General features: G+C 40.1%; 1 protein-coding gene across 12 annotated transcripts in view; it reads right to left on the bottom strand.

The window, feature by feature from the left end:
• Positions 1 to 154: 154 nt before the first annotated feature.
• Positions 155 to 23,827, bottom strand: part of lrrfip1a (leucine rich repeat (in FLII) interacting protein 1a) — a 46,621-nt gene continuing 22,948 nt past the window's right edge. The window contains exons 3-28 of one of the 12 annotated variants that reach the window (XM_075479134.1): positions 20,919 to 20,936; positions 20,701 to 20,772; positions 19,163 to 19,204; positions 18,863 to 18,913; positions 18,634 to 18,669; positions 17,939 to 17,998; positions 17,815 to 17,856; positions 17,617 to 17,673; positions 16,805 to 16,864; positions 16,156 to 16,239; positions 14,941 to 15,003; positions 14,478 to 14,555; positions 13,402 to 13,500; positions 12,896 to 12,922; positions 12,681 to 12,806; positions 11,992 to 12,063; positions 11,192 to 11,362; positions 10,284 to 10,376; positions 9,911 to 10,003; positions 9,632 to 9,724; positions 9,348 to 9,492; positions 3,228 to 3,277; positions 1,647 to 1,767; positions 1,483 to 1,562; positions 1,295 to 1,399; positions 155 to 1,190 (exon numbers count right to left, since the gene is read on the bottom strand). In XM_075479134.1, the coding sequence (XP_075335249.1) occupies positions 1,083 to 1,190; positions 1,295 to 1,399; positions 1,483 to 1,562; positions 1,647 to 1,767; positions 3,228 to 3,277; positions 9,348 to 9,492; positions 9,632 to 9,724; positions 9,911 to 10,003; positions 10,284 to 10,376; positions 11,192 to 11,362; positions 11,992 to 12,063; positions 12,681 to 12,806; positions 12,896 to 12,922; positions 13,402 to 13,500; positions 14,478 to 14,555; positions 14,941 to 15,003; positions 16,156 to 16,239; positions 16,805 to 16,864; positions 17,617 to 17,673; positions 17,815 to 17,856; positions 17,939 to 17,998; positions 18,634 to 18,669; positions 18,863 to 18,913; positions 19,163 to 19,204; positions 20,701 to 20,772; positions 20,919 to 20,936 (2,046 nt within the window). In that variant the 3' untranslated portion in view covers positions 155 to 1,082. Of the gene's footprint in view, positions 1,191 to 1,294; positions 1,400 to 1,482; positions 1,563 to 1,646; positions 1,768 to 3,225; positions 7,275 to 9,347; positions 9,493 to 9,631; positions 9,725 to 9,910; positions 10,004 to 10,283; positions 10,377 to 11,191; positions 11,363 to 11,991; positions 12,064 to 12,680; positions 12,807 to 12,895; positions 12,923 to 13,401; positions 13,501 to 14,477; positions 14,895 to 14,940; positions 15,004 to 16,155; positions 16,240 to 16,804; positions 16,865 to 17,616; positions 17,674 to 17,814; positions 17,857 to 17,938; positions 17,999 to 18,633; positions 18,670 to 18,862; positions 18,914 to 19,162; positions 19,205 to 20,700; positions 20,773 to 20,918; positions 20,937 to 23,827 lie in introns of those variants that run through there. The other 11 variants (XM_075479135.1, XM_075479123.1, XM_075479125.1 and 8 more) reach the window with 11 other exon arrangements.

The following is a 23,827-nucleotide window of genomic DNA, read 5'->3' as shown; positions in this document are numbered from 1 at the left end:
CCCTTTTGCAATGCTGTAGTGTCAACGATACTGTGCTATAAATACTAGAGAGAAATTCACTGAAACGCAGCCAAAAAATTTTTCAAGAGCACTGCGTGGTATCTGCCAAGACAACTAAAAACCGAGTCATGTAATGCACAGATAAAGAAGAAAGTAAAGTTTGACATTTTATTGCACAAAGATTACAGTTCTTCATGTTTTTTTTTTTTTTTTAAACAAACATTTTAAAGCTTTGTAAACAGTGAAGCAGCATCTTCCCAGTGTGTAAACTATCTCCTGCCAACATCAATTTGAGTCCCTTTTCATCAAGATTTTTTCTGTAAGTCTCAGCCCCTGTGAACGTGCACAAGAGCCAACCAGTGACAAACCATATGAAACTTGGAGATCTGAGTGTATCTAAGGAGAAGGACACTTACACACTGGGTAGTTGGACATTCAGTAAACTGCTAGTTGACAGTGATGATATATATAATATAGGGGGTGCAGAGAAAGCCATGTATTCAAATATGGTCTTGTTTTCTTCATCCCAAATCAAAATGCTTAAAAATGGTTTGGCTTTGGATGCAAAGGAGAAAAAAGGTCGTATGGAGAAAATGTACAGCACAAAGCACTAAGTCTTGGGTCATTATATCAGTGCTGTTTCACTGCACTGCCATGCATCTTGAATTATTTTCCACCCACCACCTGAAAGGATTTGAAAGAGAAGCAGCAGAAGAACATGGCAGTGCAGCTTTTTAGTTTCTGGCTGCACTGGATAGTCCGGGGCGTTTCAGCGTTGCACCCTACAGCAGAGTTCTCACGGTGAAGGTCTGCCAACATCCACTCCCCTTGCTTCATTTTCTCTCTGGATGTGTGCACGGTGGCATTAAGAATTCGCATCCCACAGATAACACAGTAATGGCACATTACTCATTGGTTTTCTCTATCCTGTGAAAACTAGGTTTGATTTTTATTTTCTATCATTTTTATCCTAAAGGTTGCTATCAGTCAGGTGAAGGACAACTTCAAAAAGCAAGCTGGTTTTCTTCCAAGGGATCAACCGGTTTTTGGATACACTGAAGCCGATGTGTAATCCGTCCCTGCTATGGAGTTTGTGCCATGCCCCGGGTAGACTTAATCTTTTCCAGTCTCTTAGTTAGGTGGCTGTTGCTTGATTCAAGTTCTTCCACCTTATCCAGCGCCGATCGCAACTGTTGGATCAAATGGGGAGAAAGACATCTCAATTAGCTAGAGTTCTTTTTAAAAAAAAAGCTAGCTTTTAATGTTAATATAATGTAAGAAAACAATATTCTGCCTCTCTCTGCATTTTTCGTTTCTCCGCCTTCAGCCCGTCCTCTATTTTTTCGGCGTTCTCTGCTGCAGACTTGTAACGGGTCACTTGCCCCTCCAGTCGGGTCACCTGAATAAAATAGAGATGATCCTCTTAAGTGAGAACACCGACATGATTTTAAATACAATAGAATGAGCTCTTTGCTTCCATACATTTTGCTCTAAAGCTGTCACTTCTTGCTCTGCCTTAACCAATTTGAACTTCAATTCGTTTATTTGCCTGTTGGAGTCTCCTGGAAAGCAAGGACAAAGATTTATCATTGGTCAGGACACTAAAGAAAGACTATACGAGGGTTTCCAAGCACATGTACACCTACTCTGCAAATCCATTATGTTAGGATCGTTGCCATTTTCAATAATTTCACCCTCCGGACTACAACTGCTGTCTGTGCCATTCTTCTGGGTCTTCTGTTCCAGCTGGGCCTTTAGCTTTTTTACCTGTAAATGGACACGTAACCTGGTCATCACTCAGCCACAACATACAGTAGATGATATTCACAAAGTCCAATAGTTTAATATTCTGAGACTGTTTGACAAACTGTTGCCAAATATTTGCCAGAAGGTTGTAGGTCTGTGTACAGCAGCTTCAACAAGTCAGCTGCCACCAATTTGATTGAATTGAGAATTTCATTGAGGTTGCAAAGCTACATTACAGAACAACATGGAAAGTACATCTCTTCCCAAAGTAAACTAGCTATTGCTACCCACTGCTGCCACCTCACCACAATACATTTTATAACATATGGTCCGACTAAGAATTACTCGTGAAAATCTTTTTTTCCCCATTTTCACATTGCCTGCTCAGCTTTGTTAATTCACAGGAACTGCAGAATACAAGATGAACACAACCCTAATCCTCTCAACTACATCAAGCTCACTCTCTGACCCACCCACAGATGTTCCTCTCTGAGAAAATGACTACAGAAAATTGAGCTTATAGGTTTATTTGCTAGTTTTAAGTCTACACACGATGTTCACTTTGTAACATTATGCCTCCATTTAGAATAATAGCCGATTAGGATTGGTGTGGTAAAGCATGATTCATGGTGGGGTCAACCAATGGCAAGTTGCAAAAATATGGTACACGTTTGGCACTTAAGTAGCACCTTTTAACCCGAGGTTCAAAAAGCATCTTGCACTGTTTACCTTTTCTGTTAATTAACATTTATTTACCAAATAACACAGCTGCCATAGAAAGTACTAGCCAATGCAAATGGCTACTTCTGTGAGGAACTTGTGGTTCAGAGCCTTGTATTGCCCTCTCATTTCAGCATGTGTGAGCCGCGGTCAACACTGCAAACCTTGTGATTACAGGGCAACACATTTTACTACCTGAGCTACCCATCTGGAAACCCACCTTTTTAAAAAGGCCTACTCCCTCTAACTCTCTTTGCTCTTAGTGATTTTGTATGTTTTTTTTTTTTAATTATTTTTTATTTATTTTTGTTGTTGTTTTGTAAGGTGACATTGAGTGCATAAAGGCACCTCTAAATAAAATGTATCATTATTATTATTAATAAGAGGTTATTTAAAAAAAAAAATTTATTCAACTGGTATCTTATGGTTGAGACATCCCTCACAACATTTGGCTGAGAACAATTTCCAATTTCCAACAATTTCCAATCACACTGGATAAGTCAATCTTAACTATACCATTTACATTAGGATAACTGTTGGTTTCAGGAGTTAATTTAGTGAAAATACAACATAATTGGGGCAATACTTTGGATTATTTTTTCATACTATTTTTTTTGTCCATTCCTGGAAAATAAAATAAACTTTTACATACTTTATAGGCATATGCTGGAACTTCCAGGGGCTGCACATAGCACCAAGAAATTTAAAAAAAAAACATATTTTCTTCAAATTTTCTCTTAGACAATGGATAGTTGACTCACCTGCTCTATCATTTTTTCACGCTCATCCACCAGTTTCCTCAGGCGAATCTCTGAAACATAAAGCAAATGTCTCAGGATCTCTATGAAAAGCCCACTTTATGTCTTGTCTAGACAGGATCAATTCAACTGGAGCAGCACACATCACAGATCATTGTGAACCATTAGCCATAAATGACAATTTCAACTGTGAGAGTCCATCTTTAAAAGAAAAAATAATTGAACATACCGGGGGTGGGAGGAGCCAAGGAGATGGTAGGAAGGGAGAGCTGGGGTTGATGCATGCAATTGAGCAGGCATCCATGAGGGGGGTGGAGGGGTGGGGGGCAGAGTGTGTGTAGGGGGGGGATGTTAGCATGCACAAACTGTGGAAAGGAGGGTCACAGCAAGCACACAGTTTCTATGGCTACATTCACATAATATATGACCACACAAAATAAAGTCTAATAAGATGTTATCATTTTAATGTAAATGAGCTGAGTGAAAAGAATGGTTCAACATATTGTTCAAGGAGCTTTATGTCATTAAAAAAAAAAAAAATGTCATTACAGTTGCTTTTTTAGAGCAGCATTACAAATAGGTAACAGCAGAATTTTTACTTTCATTTTAGTCTTTCAGTTTGTGGAAAAAAAAATTAAAACTTACACCAACTTACACATGAGCTTTGGAATCCACAGTGTATGAAGATTAAAATGGCTTTGATGACACAACCCCCCCCCCATATTTAACTTTAACATCGCAGGAAGAACATCTGAATGCTAGTTTGCTGGCGTCTTAATCAGAATAACCCTTCCATTTATCTTATTCATTTATTTTTTTTTTCAAATTGTACAGCTCTGAAAGTTATATGTGAACAAATTCCAGAGAGTGCATAGAAAGTAAAACGGTGTTGCAGAATATTTGCAGAGATACGAGACATAAGACACATTACAGCAGTGTGATGAATATTTATCAGCAACAAAATGATCGTCATTACATCAAGTACAGTTTAGCCAAACAGTGTAATTGACAGTGACCTAAGAGTTTACATTCTCATTCCTCCAAAAACATCATTTATTTTTAAGCTTTATTTGCACAAAGAGGTGGAGATTATACATACTTATAAAATTGTTTATTTTGGGGAAAAAAAAATCAAGGTGCTTTTAAGGGATGGAATTTTTTCTTTGATGGAAGTGAAGAGCATACCAAATAATATGTATGCATACTGGGGACAATCTCTAGACTAAGACATCTTACAATCCTCTTTGCCCTTGCTTTTTCCTTTCTTGCCGCTCCTCTTTGCATCTTTAGCCGACTGCAGTGCCTCTCTGTTGCCAGTCACTTGGTTTGCAACGTTTCGGAATTCCGAATCTTCCCTCTGCAGCTTGGCAGCATCTAATCCGTCTTCGACTGGTGAGGAGACCGTCTGCTTAATGTTTTCTGGAACAACGGCCAAGTCTTCAATATTCAAACTCCTTCCTTGCTCTGCAACAGGCCTCGGCTTGTCACCTACTTCTTCCTTTGTTGCGATTTGTTTCTCTCCACACTCAGTTTCCACCTTGTCACAGGCACCTTCTTCAAGAGGCAATGACTTCTGACTTACTTGAGGAAAAGCATCTGATTCTTTATCCAGTGCATCTACCCAACAACCCCCATCAACTGTGCAGTTCTTGTTAATGCCATCAGCTGCTCTCTCTTCAGTGTTTTGTTTGGTCTCAATCACACTTTGGCACAGCTCGGAACTGCTAATGCTGATTTCATCCGATGTGACCTCGACTCCCTCTTCTACTTCTTCCTGCTCCGGATCATTAGAAACATGGGGTACTGTCGCCATTTCCATGTCCATGTCATCAAAATCAAAAGACTGCCCTTCCTCATCTTCTCCATTGTCTTCATCAGCATCCAGCTCGGGTTGTCGAGGTGAATCATTACCCTCACATTTCACCCGGTTGGATTCCTTTAGCTCAGTTTCCTCGTTGTCATGACCTTTTTTAAGTTCTGGATTTTCTGGGAAAGCAGATTCCTGCTCCACAGAAGAATCCACCACTGAGGCTTCTTTCGGACAGAGAGTTGTTTTTAACAATCCAACAGCATCTGTTTCTTTTATTTCTACTTCAGCATTTAAGTTAACAGCTCGACCCATGCGTTGTAACGTCTTTTCGACTTCAAATGCCTCATTGTTTGTTGCTACTGATGCACAACTGTCTTCCCTTTGTAAGGAGTTGTCTGGCTCGGCTAGATCTTCAGCTTCTCTAATGTCTCCATTCAGCTCTTCCGCTCCCGTCTTGTTTCGTCTTAGCTCTGAATCATCACTGTCATGAGTTGGAGATACGGTGCTGTGAGGAATGCCTTCGTGTACCGTCTCTGCATCCAGCTCACAGTCATCTGCGACCGCCTCCTCAGGACCTTTATCAGGCCTCGCGGTGGGAATGCTGTTGCTGCCCGAGTGCACGGCTGCCGACGGCTCCGAGTCAGACATGCTTTTGCTCACTTCAGTGAACACGTCAGGAGACGGCAGTGAGGCAGACGCGTTATCTTTACTCTCAGAACTGTTTGTGGATCCAGAATCATCAGCGGGAATGTCACCATCGCTTGGAACATCGGTCTCGGCTTCAGTGATTTTGTCACAGCCCGTTTTAAAGCTGCTTTCAGGGTTATTAACTGTGCAATCAGATTTAATCTCATCGAGAGACTCGGTGTGGATGACTTCACTACTTGAGGTGGATGATCGCCCTTTGTCAGGGCCTTCAATGACCTCTGTTTGGGTGATGTCAGACAGGAGGAGGTTGGCCTCTGGATCAGGACTGATCTCAAATCCAATTTCATCTACTTTCTCCGTTTCGAATGTTAGTTTGTCCTTTTCTTCGGTCAAAGTGGAATTTGTTGTGGACTCCTGGAAAGTTTCAACGAGAGGATAACTTTCTATTTGTCCTGCTGCCTCTACAGATTCCACAATATCCGTTTCCAAAGTTTCCTCCTTGTTCTCTACATCTTTAACTTGATCCACTATCATTTCATTGGGAGTTTTTATGAGACATGGCATATCAGTGGATACCACTTCTTCCAGTGTTTTAAAGTCCACAGTTTTTCCTTCCCGGTCCTCATCAGAAACATTATCCATACTTGGTTCTTGAACAACTTCCTTGTCAGAAAAACTTTCAATAGGCTTTATTGATTCTGCTGCCTCAACTTCTTCAGGTTCTTGTTTGTCCTGCTCATTCTTGACCTGATCAGACTTTGAGGCCTTCACCGTTTCAGTGATACTACCTTCATTGTCAGTTTCTGTTGCGGACCTATTAATCTTTGTTGCCGATTCTTTTTCTGATTTGTTTTCCTTATCCGTTCCGGATTTCTGCTGATTCTTGTCATCATGAGTCCCTCCTTTCTTTTTACCTCTCCTCTTCTTTTTCTTCTTTTTCCCTGAAGTCATAGAAGCCTGAGACTGAGACTTATTTGGCATTTCCTCTGACTCGTCATTCTCTGCTTCTTCCGTCTTCTCAGGTTCTTGCTGAGGTTCAGTGTTTGATGCAGCTGGGGTTAACTCATCTGCTAAACTCTTTTTCACAACGACTTGTGCAACTCTTTGCTGTGGACACGATTCTGTACGTGTCAAACTACTTTCCTCACCATCTTCCTGTTTTTTTGGTTGCTTTTCAAAATGGTTGTTACGTGCCTCTCTAACATGGTCACCATGTGTGTCAACACTTTGGGTTTCTGTCTCCATCACTTCTGAGTGGCTCGTGGAATCCCCCTCAGAACCTTCTGTTTGTGGAACATTTTCTACATGACTTGTTAGAATCTCCTTGAAGTGTGAGCCGACAACATTTACATCATTAGCTTTAGTAATTGGATGGGCAGTCAAATTCTTGCTAGAAACATCCTCAATTGGTAAGCATGTCTGTTGATCTTCTGCTTTTTCAATACATGACCCAAGTGCAGACATATCAGCAACATGACAGAGTTTATCAGAGCTCAAGCGGTTCTCTTTGTCTTCCTCAAGCATTTGTTGTTGCTGCTCTGGATCCACCTCTTCCTCTTTGTAAGCCCTCAACTCTGTCTCCTCTGTGTTTCCTGAGAGATCATGAAGAGCATACGGTGATATAAGGCCCAAAAAAAGATTTGTAACTTACAACATAGTAATCTTCACCAGGAGGTGCATTAGCAGAAGTCAAAGTAAGGAAGAACAACTGACTGATTTTGTGACCAGAAGGAGAAGGGACAGAGCCAAGATGTTCAAGAGAAGCATAAAGGCGGTAGCATGGTTGCCGCGTCTGTCACGGCGGTGTCGCACCGTGACGTCAAAATGACGTTTCAGGCATGGCGCTTCCCTTGAAAAGACGGCGCAGCGCGTTGTCGTGCACCAGTCGATTTTTGTAACTTGGCGGCGCCGAGCACAACGAACCGGATAGACCGTTGTGAGACCAGGCTCAGTGAGGAGGTGCGTTTGTACAGGCAGCTGTACGAAACTGCAGTGAAACAACACAGGGAGCACGTAAACTCCCCAAACTGGTGCACAGAGATGGGCAGAACTTTGGGGAAAGAGGGAGAGTTCTGTAAGAATGTGTGGAGGAAGCTACGGGACAGATACGTGAAGGCAAAGAAGAGGGCAGAGACTCTGTTGATGCCGGGGGCTTCAAACCTTCACCTCTATTAACTGAATTAAAAAATTAAAATGATCCGAAAACTGCAGCAGTATCATTAATTACAGTATTCTTGCTCTTGACAGCGGCATTGTTTTCTTCTCCACTTTCGTGGTTGTAGAGTAGCGGTAACCTTCACGTAGCAGCGCCACCTCTGTGACGGAGAAAATTGCAACTACTGGCGCGCAACGACTTGCGCCACTATATAGGGTCCTATGGCGGGCACGAACTCGTGACGTCATCAACACCGCTCGCGCTAGCAGACGCGGCAACCATGCTAGAGCCTTAAGAAGCACAAGAAAGAGAAAGCCAGGATGACCACCGAAAAAAGAAGCTCCTGACCTCCAGCACCTCAGCGGGACAAGTGAAGAAACCCGAGGTTGGATCTACACAGCACTCCAAATAAATTTGTGCAACAATGACCAGCTGATGGCTTTTAAAATTAACTCTGAAAAGGGGGTTAGGATCCTCCAATCTTATCAGCATTTACAACCACAAACCACCTGCATTAGAGCGTTAGCTGTGATTGTTGTACCAAGTGATAATTAAGGTGAAAGGGAAGCATAAAAGATAGAAAAAAGACAGAAACTAAGGAAATGTGATGTTAGTGTCTACACAGAAGTCAGATCTCAAATACATGCTTCTTAAACCTTAAGCCTGGTGATTCTTAATATGATTCTTCTTCCTGTATCTCAACAATACATCAGTCCATCTCCTACTAGTTTTTGACTTTTCACAAGCCAGTTGTTTGCTTCCAAGTATATATAGTATATATAAAAACAAGTAAGCTAAAACCTAAGCCTCTGAAGAAACTACAAATGTGAAATAAAAACGACCCGCAAATGCACTACAGTCAGTCTTAATGGGTTAGAAAGAGATAATGGATAAGCATGTCACCTGCTACAGCTGCTTGGCTTTTAATGGTTTTTAGAAAATTCTAAGGCACAGACCAAGCAGTTTACATAATTTAGAATTGTTAGTCTTTATCAGCTGACATCGGGGGAAAAAAAACACTTATGTAGTAACACTACTTTCATTAGAGATTTTAGGGGATCTCTATTATGTTGGCTCAAAATGTTAAGCTCTAAAAAAAAAAAAAAAAAAAAAAAAAAAAAAAAGAAACTGAATGAGCCCTGTGGAGAGATTGCACCCGTCTAAAAGCCCAGAGTTGGACCTTCTGTTTCCAGAAAAATACAGGGGATCACCAAGCTTATCTTTTAAGAGTCAGTGCAAATCTGAGCTGAATTAACATTGAAGGGGCACAAAGCTGAGAAATGAATTAAAAACTGAAGAGTTCACTCCAAAAAAGGAAGGAAAATCCCATTTAATTATGATTGCTGTTGTTATTATCATCATTGTTAGCATTTTTAATATTATCTTGAATCTATGATTCACTTTCTGTTTCATCAGCCCTATTCATTTTGGAATTAAACTCTTCAGTTATTCTTATACTAAGCCATGCAGTGAGAAGAAGAAAAAGATTTCAGTCCATTGCGTGTTTTACCGAGCATACTGTTCCCTTCGGTTGGGGTGGTCTGGGAATCAGGAGCCGAGTGGGATGAGGGTTCTGCATCAGGGGACCTGTCGACTTCTGCTTCACCAGCATCCCCGTTGATGTTCAGATCGGGTCCCAGTATTATTCCATGTTTCTACACAAAAATGTTCAAAAGTTAGCACCACCAGATTTCTCATGAAAATAATATTTGGGTTTAGTGAAATGAGATGTCGGTCGTATTTTGAACAGATCAAAAAGCTAACAGCAAGACAAGTATCTAACGCACTGAATACCTTTAGAATATCTTTGAGCGTCACCACCTCTTCTCTGAGTTCATCTCGCTCAATTCGGATTGGATCTGTATATTCTTTCTGTCGTTCTAAGGCCTGAGCAGAGCCGGTGTGAGCCAGAGTGAGAAGGAAAGTGAGAGATAAGTGAAAAGATGAGAAAGTGAAAAAGGTCCAGTTTCATGCAAAGAAGATACTTTAATTACGCCAGTAAAAAGTAAAAGCCGAGAGAGTGATTCACAAATGATATCTCATAAACGCTGGATCGGGGCTCATATGCCATACCCCAATTTTTTTATCCTTCCACTCCACAGTCTCCTGTAGGTCAGATATTTCGCTAACAAAACCATTTTGTTTCAAACGCAGCTGACGGATCTCCTAAACAGCAGAAAAATTAAAGAAAAGGTGAGAAGAGACAGAAAGAAAAGTAGTGCAAACATGTTCTGTGTAGGAAAAGAAGTGGAAGCTGTGGAATGCAGCCCAACATGCAGCCTTCATAAAACTGAGTACAAAAACTGAGAAAACACTTTTTTTTTTTCAAACGTATTAACCAAGTTTTTCATTTTTATAATATGTGAACTTGGAACCAAGATGAGGCTGTTCCTACACTGCATGACACTCACACTGGCACACGCTGGAAGTGTGGAGAAATACTCACATTTAGGAGCTCCTCACTTTGTTTCAGAGTCTCTTTCATTTCATTGAACTGGAACTGAAGCACACCATGGGCATATTTTTCTCGCTCGTATTCCTGCAAAGAACAAGAAACAGCTTGACAGCCAATAAACTCAATTGTTTTCATTTTTAACATCAATCAAATGATGTTGAAAATGATGTGAGACTGGTGTCTTCATCTTATACAGTCAGAACAGTCGTATATTAGAAATGCATAAACATTACATTACAGTCCCCATTTGGCAATTATACTGTATTTTCTGCCTCGGTATACTAACAGGAGGCAGCGATAACTTGTATCGTGACTTCTTGTCGACTCAATTTTGGATCATCATCATCATCATTTTTTCATCTCTTCTTACAATGTGCCTTAATAAGCGTTTCACATTCAGCCAGAATATTCTCAAGACTTGTGTGTAACTAACATCCAGGGTTTCAGTCTGACTTGTAGAAATATAGATTGAAATTTAGGCTGTTGAAGCTATGCAGTGGCATTTTAGGATAATGTAACTTTGCCACAAGACCGCATTAATTAAATAACTGAAGGAAAAGTTTCTACACAGAATTGTGAAAAAAGCCAGCCCCTTAAGATTACTACATTAATCTGGATGCAGATTTCATGTAAATTGACACTGCAAAACTTGCATCAGGTGACAAGGAGAAATGTGTAATGCTCAACATGGATGCTTGAGAATGTGTTACCTTTACTTAGACAGCAGAAGTGGCTGCGATTTTGTCTTTTGGTCCATTTCATGAAGTTAGATATTTAAAAAAAAAAAAAAAAGACCTTTGACAGATAGATTTAGGCCGTTCAAGTTGAAATGTCGCTTCTAAGTTTAGATGAAGTACACGGCATATTGTAATCCTTGTCTCTCTGTCTCCCGGCTGTACCTTGGCTTTCTCCTCGTATTCCCGGCGAGACTCAGACAGCAACTCCTCCAGTTCCATGAGCGAGTCTTTGAGTGTGTCCACCTGATACATCAGGTTGTTTTTGTCGTTATCCAGCTGTGCGTTGGACACCATGGCCTTACGATACTTCTCCTCCACTTCAGCGAAAGCATCCTGATGTATAGACACAGAGTATAGGAATATTGCAGATGCAAACGCAGACATGGCCTGTTCTCAAACCAAACTATGAATTAATGAAGATAAGTGTGCGGATGTTTATAGTTATAGATATAGGATGAGAGCAGCTGGCAGAGGTAAAGCCTGTGTACTAAACTGCTGCAGCTTTAATGAAAATTTAGTGAAAATTAGGTAAAGCGGTACATGCCAACACACAAATGTCAGAATGAACAATTGCAGATGCAACTTTTACAGTTTGATTAGTGTTTTTTGCACTTTTACACAAAAGTTTGAAAAAAGCTGCACAGCAAAAAAAAAAAAAAAAAAACTAATTATAAATTATGACATTTGAGCCTCACAAAAGAAGCGATACTACTGTCGACGCGTGTCTGTCTTTTTCTTTGCTCCCAAAGCACCAGTGCTGCTCCTAAAATACTGCAGACACAATGAAATGTTTCCCAGTCATGACAACAGAACAGTCATCGCTCGCTGAGCAATAAAATGAAAATGTGCTCTATCGTGAGGAAATCGAAAGAATAAAAAGACAAGTAGTTGCGGCTTGGGGCAGCAAACCAGTTAGTAAAAACTGTGAGCTTGTGAGCTGTTGCAGGGTCTCAGGCTTATACCTTGACTTCTTTTAGGCTCTGGATGTACTTGGTTTCCACATCCTGAATTTGATCCTTGAGTTCATGAATCTCCTGGCGAAGAGTGCAGCAGTGGCCAGCAGCAAAGCAGAGTGACAGCAAAGGTGAAGCAGAAAGATCGGTGACCAGACGATGACAGTATGAGGAGTGTTTTGAATAAAGAATGACAAGAACATGAACAAGACACAGATCTGCAGAAAACAACAGGAAACCTTTTTTTTTTGTTTTTAAGATCAGTTTTTTTATTTATTTATCTACATTTCACTGATGGTTGTGCGGTGTAAATAGGGAGGTATTAGCCAGATTACTCACCGTCTCAGGACTGAGATAACAACTGCTAACAAAAACTATTCATTTCAAAAGGAGCCAAATTATTATACTGTACTTGTATGGATAAAACTTGAAATTAAGCTTCAATAACTGTCAGGATGCCGAACTACAGCGAAGATGAGAAATGATTTGGTTGAGAACAAAAAACAAATATTTACAGTATCACATGCGCTTGGGAAACCATGAAAGATTACATGAAACAAACAAGATCCCAGTTACAAAATCATTAAGTACTTCCTCAAGGTTATCCTTTCAGTGGCTGTCCAAATGAATTTAGCCGTGTGGGTTTAAAACTAGCATCACAATAGTAAAGAGAATGATCTGTAACCTCAGGATATTACCTTGATTTCTCGCAGGGAGCTCTCAGCATCCACAGTTAAAGCCGTCTCTCCACTTCCTCTCCGGGAAGACGTCCCACCTAAAGAGGTGAGGGTTGCCGCTGTTAAGGCGGAAGCTGCTCGAGATCCCTGATGAGAGAAACGTATCGATAAGTCTTTACTCGTCATGGACTGATGTCGCCAAAAAATAATGGCCTTTGGTGATGAGATTTACTCACCTTCTCAGGAAATTCTCGGTCCTCCACCTACGGAAACACACACAAAAAAAACCCATCAGAACAAACAGACACTGAAAACCTGGCCAAAGTGCCAAGGGGATGAGCTGAGGCACAGGGGAGGTCCCAAAAATCCTCACCACAGCCATCTCAGCAATTGCGAGAAGAATTGCAACAGAACAAACAACCTCCAAGCATTCAAGTCTACTTTTCAAAATATTCAGAACAGGGATCGTGCAAATAATTAGTATCTGACATCAGTATTGACACAAACTCCTTCAGAGAGTTGGCTCAGTAATAGATCATATGTTAAAAACCACTTCAAACAAATCTCAATCTGCAGTTGTTAAGTACAACGGCACAAACAAAAGCAAGACAAGGTTGTAGCCTTCGCTTCCTTGCAGAATGAAGTGTACAAAATGGGAAAGGACAATGGCCACAAAAAGCAACAATGCAGAAACTCAGCTCACATCACGGCCTTGGCCTCTCGCAGGTGCAAAGCGACTCACATGAGAAAAGTCTGGAATAGTAAGATCATCCAGGTCCCTGGGGAGGCTGCTGCTACTGGCTGCACTCCTCAAAAAACTGGCAACGGAACTGCAGTTGTCCTATAACGGCCACCAGGGGGCGAAGCAGAACAACAAAAAAGCCCAACACTCAGGATGTCAGAACAGAAACATGAAAAATCTTCATTGAAAAGGAGGAAGGAGGAAAAACTAGTAAGGACTCAGTTTAACTTAGCTACTTACAGAAAAATAAAAAAAAACACTACAGCACACAATAGAATGCATTGTGCTGTGGATGAGCAGACAAAGATAAACGCAGTGATTCTTCAATAGATGAATCTTGTATTTTAGGATCAGGGTTCCCATTGAGCTTGTAAGGACAGGGCTCATCTTTTACATGCAATATAAATCAGGAGCGATAGCCAGCTAGCCTCTTCTTTTCTCTCTTACAAAATGAAAGGAAAGCTGGATTGTGACAAGCACACGTGATAACTTTTGTGACCCTGAAACCGACCGTTTGGATTTCCCTGTGGAGCAGAACTACTGCTAGATATTTCTGGGACTGCTGTAAAGATTATTGCTGGAATTATTTTGTTGAGCATTTCAGAAGCTACCACACCCATTTGGGACCCTTACTGAGACATTAAGATAAGTGTCAGTTTTTTGTTTTGTTTGATGATCTGCGACTTGCAGCGAGTTCAGATCAGATTTATTATTCAGTCATAGGATGGCAAACCGTACTCATGCTTGTTACCTCAGTGCCATAAAGGTTCACCAGGAAATGCCTCTGCATTCTTCCAACACAAAACAACAATGCTTTGACATAGGGGAACTCAGAAAATCAAGCCAACTCAGAGTCACTGTTACATCATGAGTGATCAAGACCTGTTTATACATTTAACAGATGCTTTTTGTCAAACAGAAACTCAGAAATAAAAAAAATTAAAAAAGTACATTATGGCCATTTAATCCATTCATGTACTCATTTGTCACCCAAATTGTTACATGGCGTTTCACTGACATAATTCATTTCAAATCCCCGTGGCTGTGAGCTGTGTGACTGGTGGGGAGACTCTCACCACTGGACTGGCGCGGGCTGAACTGGCCCTGCTGGAGGCTCTGGAGCTGGGGCTGCGATAACTAGTGTACTCTAAAGGCTGCAGAGAGAAGACACCGTTATGTTTCCTCAAACAAGCACACACACATTGATAAGACGGTCTCCAAAAAAACCCCATGTAATTCTTTTTAAAAAAATCATTTCTTAATCACCAGTAGCTTAGTGGATATTTAGTGTCCAACACAGCAAGAAATTAGTCTCCAACCTTGAACTAGCGTAAGTCTTACATTAAAAACAGCTTCCATGCAGAAGCAAGACACAAACCATCCATTACACTATTTCACCACATTCAGACTGAGCAGATGAGCACTACTCTTAAAAATAACAGGATCAGTCTGATTGTGTTCACAGGCGCATGCTAAATCGGACACTGTTCACACCCAACAAAGTGATATTTGCATCACACCACTATTCCGACATCTTACATGGGAGGTGGCGCTGGCGACTCGACGGGACCCGCTGCATAGACTGTCTTCATATAAGGAGTTCTGCGCATATCATGAGACAAACACATACACCCTGGTGAGCAGTGCGCGATAAGCTTAAATTATCATAAGATTAGAAATGATCAAGTCATTTTTCTGCTCAGTGGTGAGAAATCCTGCTCTCACTGCTCGACACAAATGTGCAGTGTGACATCAGTGCTGAGTGAACGGGGGGGGAAAGTGAAGAGGCATTTAACTTGAGCAATAAATCACTAAATTTAGACACACTAGCACAGTTTTAGTTACTAGTGCAGGTGTCAATGAATAACTGCAGCTGCCAGTGGTACCGACAAGTGGTAAACTGGAAGGGAGGAGAACCAACCCTATGACAGAGATGCTGGGTGATCTGACTGAGTGAAGACATGTAGTGAACGATGTTAACATTAGAAACAGAAAGATATTTATGTAATGACTAGGGCTGGGCGAGTTAACTCGTTATTGTCGCGTTAACTCGTTAATTATTTAACGCCGACAAATATTTTATTGCTCTTTAGCGCAGGTTTTATCATTTCTTTTATTATTGTAAAAGTCTGTTGCTCACAGGCTTTTATTTTGTAAAAGTCTGTTGCCGTCTGCTGCGGAAGCGGAACAGAAAGTATTCGGCGGATCCACCAAACATGGAGAAGGGTACGGAACTTTTACTCGGCCATTTTCATTTTAAAGTTCTTCCAGACGGCGGAGTGGACAGAACCAAAGTCATCTGTAAACACTGCCAAGTTGAATTGTCTTCTCGCCGTAGTAGTTCCAGTCTAAAATATCACTTAAAGGCAAAACACACAACTGATAGCAGCAAGTTATTCAAGGAAACAGACAGTGGAGCGAGGCTTCTACATAAAGATGCTAATGTTAAAAGTGTGTTTGCACAACATATGGCAGTACATTTAAAATAAAACTAAATGCTAAAAGCTATACACTACTTTTGAATTCATTTTTGGATTTTGCGTACAAATGCGATTAATCGCGATTAAAAATTTTAACCGTTGCCCAGCCTTAGTAATGACTAAATTCTCTCTTCTTTTGGCAATTTCAAGTAAAATGGATGTTTGGACAGGCTATAGAAATGATGAATAATAAATTAAAAAAAATCTCCCCATCCCTATTCTCAAGTATTTGTGTGTATCTGGCTGTTCGCAGTTGTCTGTACTGTATACAGACCTGATAACCATTAAAAGCTGAGCCAAGGTGTCTAGAAGAAGACTGCACATTGAGACTGTACAAGTCTGCGGAAGCATAAGAGGCCTGGAAGGAGGAAGCAAGAGAGATGAGCAACGGGGAGGAGGGTCAGACCCAGTATCAAGTCAACAAGTCTTAGCAGTTCTTTTTAACACGGGCTTCACACTATGCAAGTGATTAGTTAGAACCAGTGAAGTATAACTCTGTTTTTCCCAAAATATGAACAAAAACAAGCACATTCATGCTGAGGTAATTCTTAATGTGATTTTCATACTTTTCTAGATTTAGACAAGACAAAGCTTTGTGTGTGCTCCTAAGAAGAAACAGACATCATTTCTGCTAGTCTCGGGAGAGTGAACGTGTCATAAATACAAAGATGAGCAACAAGACAACAAGCATGCTTGTCAAAACGTGTGAACTGAGACAACAACTGGGATTAATGTCACAACAAGAAGTTCAGCACAGAGAAGATTCAATTAATTCATGAAGTTTTTTTTTTGCAAGAAACTACAGACTAAAATCACGACCCTCAGAGGTAAGAAACATATGATAACGCATTTCAGAACATTAGACAATGCAAAAATGGGCCTATGCTTCAGTATTAAACTGCTTTCAGAGCGGAGCCACCCACCGGCTGCAGGTCTAATCTGGATGAGCGAGAGACCCGGCTGTCATCACCCAGTCTTGGGCTCTGAGAGGCAGGGAGCACAGGTGACCACATCAAACACCAGCAGAACAAAACTTTGATTCATCCCATCCCATTGACAGCACACAGATGTGCCTCAACATTCATAGGTTCAGATTTATTCCACTGCATTCTGTTGAGCTGATATGGAGCCATTACTAAAAAAAAGTTTGTCAATCATTGGAGGTCAATTATTTATGTTTGGCTGACATACTAAACACAAAAAACGTGGAGAAATTTCAGGCCTTGTAAGATAAGCACAAAATTTAAAGAAAGGCTGCTATTATTTATATGCATTTCAAAATTTTTTCCAGTATTTTTCTTTGTCACGTCATGCTGCCATCTTTTTATTTTTGTTAACTAAATCTCTCTAAAATAAATCAAACTTGTGCAAAAACCTATTCAAAGACACAGCCAGCCCTTGAGATTCAACTTACAGACTGTTAAGAGTAAGCAGATGTTTTTACTGTCTGATTGATAGCTTCAATACAATGGCAACATCTGTTATCCTGTTTCAGAATGGAGACGTGCAAACCGTCATCAACCCAATTTTGTCCCCACACTCTGTAGTTTTCACCGAAATAATGGAGACAAACACGTGGTCGGTGTATCCGGTTCAAACCAAAAGCAAAACTATAAAAACAGAATCCCCCACAGCATAAAAACAGCTGACAAGTGTAGTAGTTAACACCTGCATGTCAATAAGACAGGTGCTTTTAATGCTGTGGCTTATTGTTAGGAATGTGGCCAACACGCACCGTTAGATCTATCCTGGAGGAGCGAGACACTCTGCTTTCATCACTGAGTCTGGAGCTCTGACAACATGACAGAGAGGAGAGTGGTGAGTGATGGGATGCAGCTGCTGCTTCAACTTTTCTACCCAGGCGGAATCATATTGCTAACAAGCGTTTCCTGTATATTATATTATACAGTCAATTCAACACACATCTACTGACCCTGCCGGACATGACACTGTAATCATCATCATTGCCGTTTCTCTGTGAATGAAAAACAAGAATGAGACACGCCGATGTCACTTCTTTCCAGGCCATTCCCCACATTTACAGGGCTCTTACATACATCTCTGTCTTTGTGCTTATGCTTCTTCTTTTTCTTAGACTTCTTATGCAGGGAGGAGCCCTTAGAGAAAGGGAAAGAAAACGGTGAAGTATGAAACCAAATCAAGGAAAGACCAGAAGTCTCAACAACTAGAGCATCACACAATATATGCATGCACAATGCATCCTTTACACAGGCGAGACAGCAGTTAGAAGCCGACAAAAGACGAGATTAAACTGATAAACTGACTGGGACAAATATCAATACCATTATCATTCGGCCCAGAATAGCCATTAGTATGAAGTATTTTTCCACAATAACAGAGCTTAGCACAGAGAGGCATAACAGAGCCTAAAATGGTGCAGACTCCGTTTTTTTGCAGAAAAACAGAACGCAGTGTTCCTTTTGTCAAAATCAAATTGAACTGATTCCAAGATACTGAGTGTTCCTTTACAACAGCACAAACAAGCCCCTGATGAATCACTTGAGAGAAGTTAGCACACATTCATGCATCGTTTCCTAAAACCCAAGACAATCACTCAAGTTTTCCCACAACGACACACAAATCCCAAACAGGGCGAGGCCTCAGTTCCCTTTCATCATGCACATAATAGTTAGATATTCAGAACAAAGTGTCAGTAATAGCTACATCGATTCAGTTCAAATACATGGTCTCAAACATACTTTGTTAGCCTTTGAACAATGTAGACCCTTACCCCTCCACCATAAGCCCCGACTGAGTCAAGATCAGACTGTACAAAACAGACAACATCGTCAATAAGGGGCAGCCACACTGACTGCACCTCACTAACAGGTACATAGTCTGTCTTAGGGAATGTCAAAAGTTATGACAACCAAGTGGAGGAAAAGTTTAAAGACAATTTTTTTTAATTCTTTTATTTATTTATCCATTTTTTTAGCATGCACTGTTTAAGTGATACTGACCCTGACGCTGCCACGGCTTCCCACTGACATCCGCTCATCGTCGTCTGACAGCTGTGTAGAGAGTGAAATGGATGGTTAGAGTTTTTGAAATGGACACGGTGTTTGATGAATGTCAACAGTGACAACAAATTTGTATCGCATGCTGCCCCTCATTCTTTTTTTTTTACCTTTACCTACGGACAAAGATATTTAGAGATCAACAGCAAACCATGGCAGAGTTCTCCGCTTATTTTCACAGTTATCTTTCAAAACTAGAGGAAAGGAAAAGCATGAGATGGAAACAGAGGAAGGACAACAAACCGTGTGTATCCGTGAGGAGCGAGAGAACTTCTCACTGTCCTCCTGAATGAGGGAGAGGTAGGGTGTAGATGGAGAAGAGGAGGGATGAGAGGCATGACGGAGGAGATAGATCAACAACACAATACAAGAGGAAGCAAACAATAGCTTTTGGTACAGACTGACTTTTGACCCTGTGTTAACCAGCGAGGTAAGGTATAAAGAAAAGAAAAAGAAAAAATTGGATTAAAAACTTAGTAAATGAATTGGAATGTGTCAGCTAAATTGTGACTTTACAGTAGAACATTAAGCTGTGATTGTCTTGTTAGTGATTGGTTCTGATAGTTTGTTCCATTATTCATCTTGTAATTAGTTTGAAAAATTCCTGCATTTGTTATGTTCTGCCTTCAGAAATATCCATGATGTAGTCATTTCTGACTCTTAAGGGCATCTTAGATCTCCAAGCCAGAAAGAGTTTGGTGGGTACAGGAAATGGAAATATTAAAAAATATATATATTATTTGTTAATAACAATTCTTCAGGGATTTTTTGTATATATATGTATATATATATATATATATATATATATATAAAATGCTTGTTTGCAGGAAGAGTGGGACAAAATAACACCCGAAATGCTTCACTGCTTGGTGTCTTCAGTGCCAAAATGTCTTAAGTGTTATGAGAAGGAACGGCACCATTTTTTGGCAAGTGTTGCAGGCCTGAAATGGAAGAATGGATGTATATTAACAAAATAGATAACATTGATGGTTCTTACTGTCTGCACATTTTGTACTTTCAATATGGCCCCAACTTTTTCTTATATGGAATTGTAACTATTTTAATAAAAAATAAATGGCGGATGCTCTACACCCTTTCAGTACAGAAGAATTTCTGTGGTTTAAGAACAATATAGGGTTAGACCTTCCTTATGTCAGCTTATAGTAGGATCAATCACCAGGTATCTGGGTTACTTGAATCGGTCTGCACAAAGCATTCATTTCACCAAGGCAATGACTCGTCTAGACAATTTCTATCCAAAGCTTCATGTAACATAACAACGATATGCATTCAGTCATTCATGCCTTTAAAACCATGAAAATCCCCCAGTTATCAAGGCAACCCACCAGTGGCACACAGTAAGCTTCAAACACATGGCAATTTAAAATCAAACTTCATGTTATTATTAATTGAAAAAACAAGGCATAAAACTTTACCACCTTTAAGGTTGCAAGCACACCATTGTCGTTGAAGCATGCTAAACCTCATTAGCAATTAAGTAACTACAGCAGTCAAGTCAACAGATTAAATCCCATGCAATCTCACACCATTAGGGCAGATGGTAATGCTTCGAATAAGTGGATTAACATTAATGGCCAAGCTTGGACTCATTATAATCCTATTCCAAAAAAGGTTTTGCAGGAATTATCTGGAATTCAAAACAAATCGGCCTCATACAAATGCAGGTAAAGGCTCCAAAATATGTAGAGACGAAGCAACAGACACAAACAGTTGTTAATAGGATGTAGTAAAAGAGTTATAATCTAGCACGGAGAGTGTACCATCCATTGCTCAATATCTCCCCATTTGCCGTCCGCTCGGTCATCTAATTTGGTGTCCAAGCCGTAGTATTTCTAAGAAGAGATAGGAAACGAGGGCAGGAGAGAGCAGTCATTGAGCTCCATCATTTACTGGAACACAATTTGAAGCAAACGCCTTAATCATCAAATAAAAATGAAGTGATTATCTGAAGTGGAAATGAGGAGGAGGATGAGCCTACCTTCTGTACCTGATAGATCTACCCCACAGCACCAAAAAGCAGCACAAGAGTATTGGAGGACAAAACAGAGAGGGGGAAAAGAAATAATAAATCAGCATAAAAAAATGATAAGTGAAAGAGACGGCAAACTGAAACACTGTAAAGTCAGGGAGGCAGCATGCAGGGGAAAAAAAAATTGATAAGCACTAAGGAATGTGAAGTACCCTGCTGGTCTGCAGTACCAATAAGAACTGACCAAGGAACACAATTTCACTGGAGATTTTTTATTTTTTTTGTCTTGTGCTGTACTCAGAGGCACAGGCACCAGCAAAGCCAAAGGTTCACTGGAGATTTAAAGGCCTCTGAGATTGGGCTGCCAGGCATTTTCCCATGATTCTAAATGGTTGGTATGTCAGTGGCACATCAAACACTGTATGCTACTTTCACAGAGGCCTCTGGATCGACATGGTACATGAAATACAGGACTTTCAGAACCATAATCAGAGGGTGGATTTGGGTTTTACTCGCCAAACAAGAAAATGAGACAGCTCAGCAACAAGATGAGTCAGCGAAAATGAATACAAACCACAATATTCCTATTAAAAAGACTAATTGAGGAACTTTAACTTTTTGGAGAGAAGAACATTTTTTTGTTAAAATAATTACTTTTTGGCTGAAAGTCAATGAAAAAAATCTTTAAAAAAAAAAAAAAAACTACAGCCAGAGCCTGATTGGCCTTTTCTTCTTCTTTCTATTCTTTTTTCAAACTCATGGGCTCTTTAAAAAAAAATAAAAAAATCTGTCCACCATCACACAGTGTACTTGTTTCTAGATGGAACTTTTCATGGTTGATCAGCTCAGTGTTAGAGTTGTGGTTTTACACAGGTTCATCTGATTGACCATTCTTTTTTCCACTTTGCTTAATTTTTTCAGCTCCTTCATTACACCTGATTGCCTTTACCACTGAAGCAATCATTAGATAAAGCAAATCAGTTGAAGTTGCATCAAATGTTTTTGAATGTGTGTGTGATTAAAAAAAGTTGCACATGGATAACAACATGAAAGTCTTGATACCATGGCACAAGATTGAATGTTAAAACCAAGTATTGGCATGGCCCAAAATAAATACCGTCAGGCATATCTGGGTCTGTACTAAGAAGCAGGTTCATTTTATGCAGGTTGTGTTTTGACCATTTGGCTCATCTAAACCCAACAATCAAGTCTGTGTGATATGATATCAAGACATGGGGTTATCACCTTGAAGGACAATGTAAGTTTTCTGATCTTCATGTAAAAACAGTGGTGTTGGCATTGGAGGACCAATCACAATGATGAAACTCGAGTAGCATATTTCCAACTGTGAGAAGAAAGTATGATCGAAACACAGAGGCTGCAGACGTAGCAAGAGGGGACATTGGTAAAAAAAATTGCTCAGCACTTATAGATCTGACAATTTACAGTTGTATTAACTGTATTAATGTGCAGCAAGTGTATCCTTGAGGCAGTTGAGAAAGCCTCAGTCTGCAAGATGGAGCCTTTGCCATCTCAAAATATTTGCACGGAATAGATAACAAACATTAAAACTATTCAAACCAGTGAGTGGGCTTCTTTTAAATGTCTAATGTCATCAAGGCACTAAAATATTGAACAAAAAGGGTTTTGTGTGTTCAATTATCTTAATAAATTTAAATTTAATTAACATATTATCAAATTAATATGTATGTGAATATGCAGGCAATCGGATCCAATTTAGTGAGAATCACATGCTGTACTTCATAAGCTCATTGCAATATAAGAAAATGGCAAGGAAATATTTTACAGACTAATTTTAATGAAGAAAAAGAAATAACAAGAACAAAGCCTAACCTGCTTCCAGCAGGAGTTGCCATGGTGGCAAACACTAACAAGAGGTCACCTCGCTGAGTCACAAACCCCGCTTCAAAAAGCATGCCCCAGGTTATTAGGACTGTTGGAAAATGTATTCATTTTGCCTGGTAAATGTGTAGATTTGAAAAGCATCGTATTCTATGTAATCATCTACCTGTGGGCCATCATGATAAGAGCACATATAACAAAATTCTGCTACAGGGATTGCAATTTGTCTCTGCAAAGAAGTGGAAAGACATAAACGAAAATTGAAAAGAATAGGTGGCAAAAATCCAAATTTGTGCAGCCCTCATTTTAAGTCACTACTTATGAAGAAAGGTAAGCAGGTATACTAAACGGGTTAACACCGCTATCAACTATGATCTCTCATTGCTTTTTCAACAGTTCAAGGTATGAAACGAGCCAGGAGCATCGTTATTGCTATTGGTTGGTTCTATAATTCCTTTCTTACACTTTTCACACAAGGTTCTGTCACCATCGAGACCGAAACATTTGCTCTTAAATTCAAAATGTGCCGATGCCTATGCTGCCTTTGTGAGTCTGGCCCCAAACCCCCACTGACCAAATCCAACACACCCTTAGACCAAACCCCACCCTCACTGTTGCATTTTCCATCCAAGCATTCCACTATTTTAATCCAGATTTACAGCCACCGTTTCTCTTGTACACTCACCCTATAAATGGATTTGCTGCATAGTTGTGCAGGCTTCCAGAAATGGTTTTGAAGAGGACCTTTTGGTCCATAGCATCACTTCAGTGACAACAAAACACCCAGGTATATAGTGGTAAATGGCCCTCCCTTAAATTACAGTTCAAGTGAAATAGATAGTCATGTCCCAGCAATAAAAACATCAGACATTTATTATGTAGTCACAAAAACAAAGTAATTTCTAAGAAGCTGGGAGTTGTAAAGGTCAGGTTCATAAGATAATACCATCAATGGTAGGAGGTGCCAGGAAACTCGAAGATGCAACACAGTCCACATCATAAGCAAATACAAAAACAAGGAACTTTCAGTGTTAATATGGCAGAAACTTCATCAC

Source organism: Odontesthes bonariensis, chromosome 12 (genome assembly GCF_027942865.1).
Source record: "Odontesthes bonariensis isolate fOdoBon6 chromosome 12, fOdoBon6.hap1, whole genome shotgun sequence".
NCBI classification, from domain to species: Eukaryota; Metazoa; Chordata; class Actinopteri; order Atheriniformes; family Atherinopsidae; genus Odontesthes; species Odontesthes bonariensis.
Note: the sequence above shows the minus strand (reverse complement) of the source record. Positions and strands in the feature narration are given on the sequence as shown.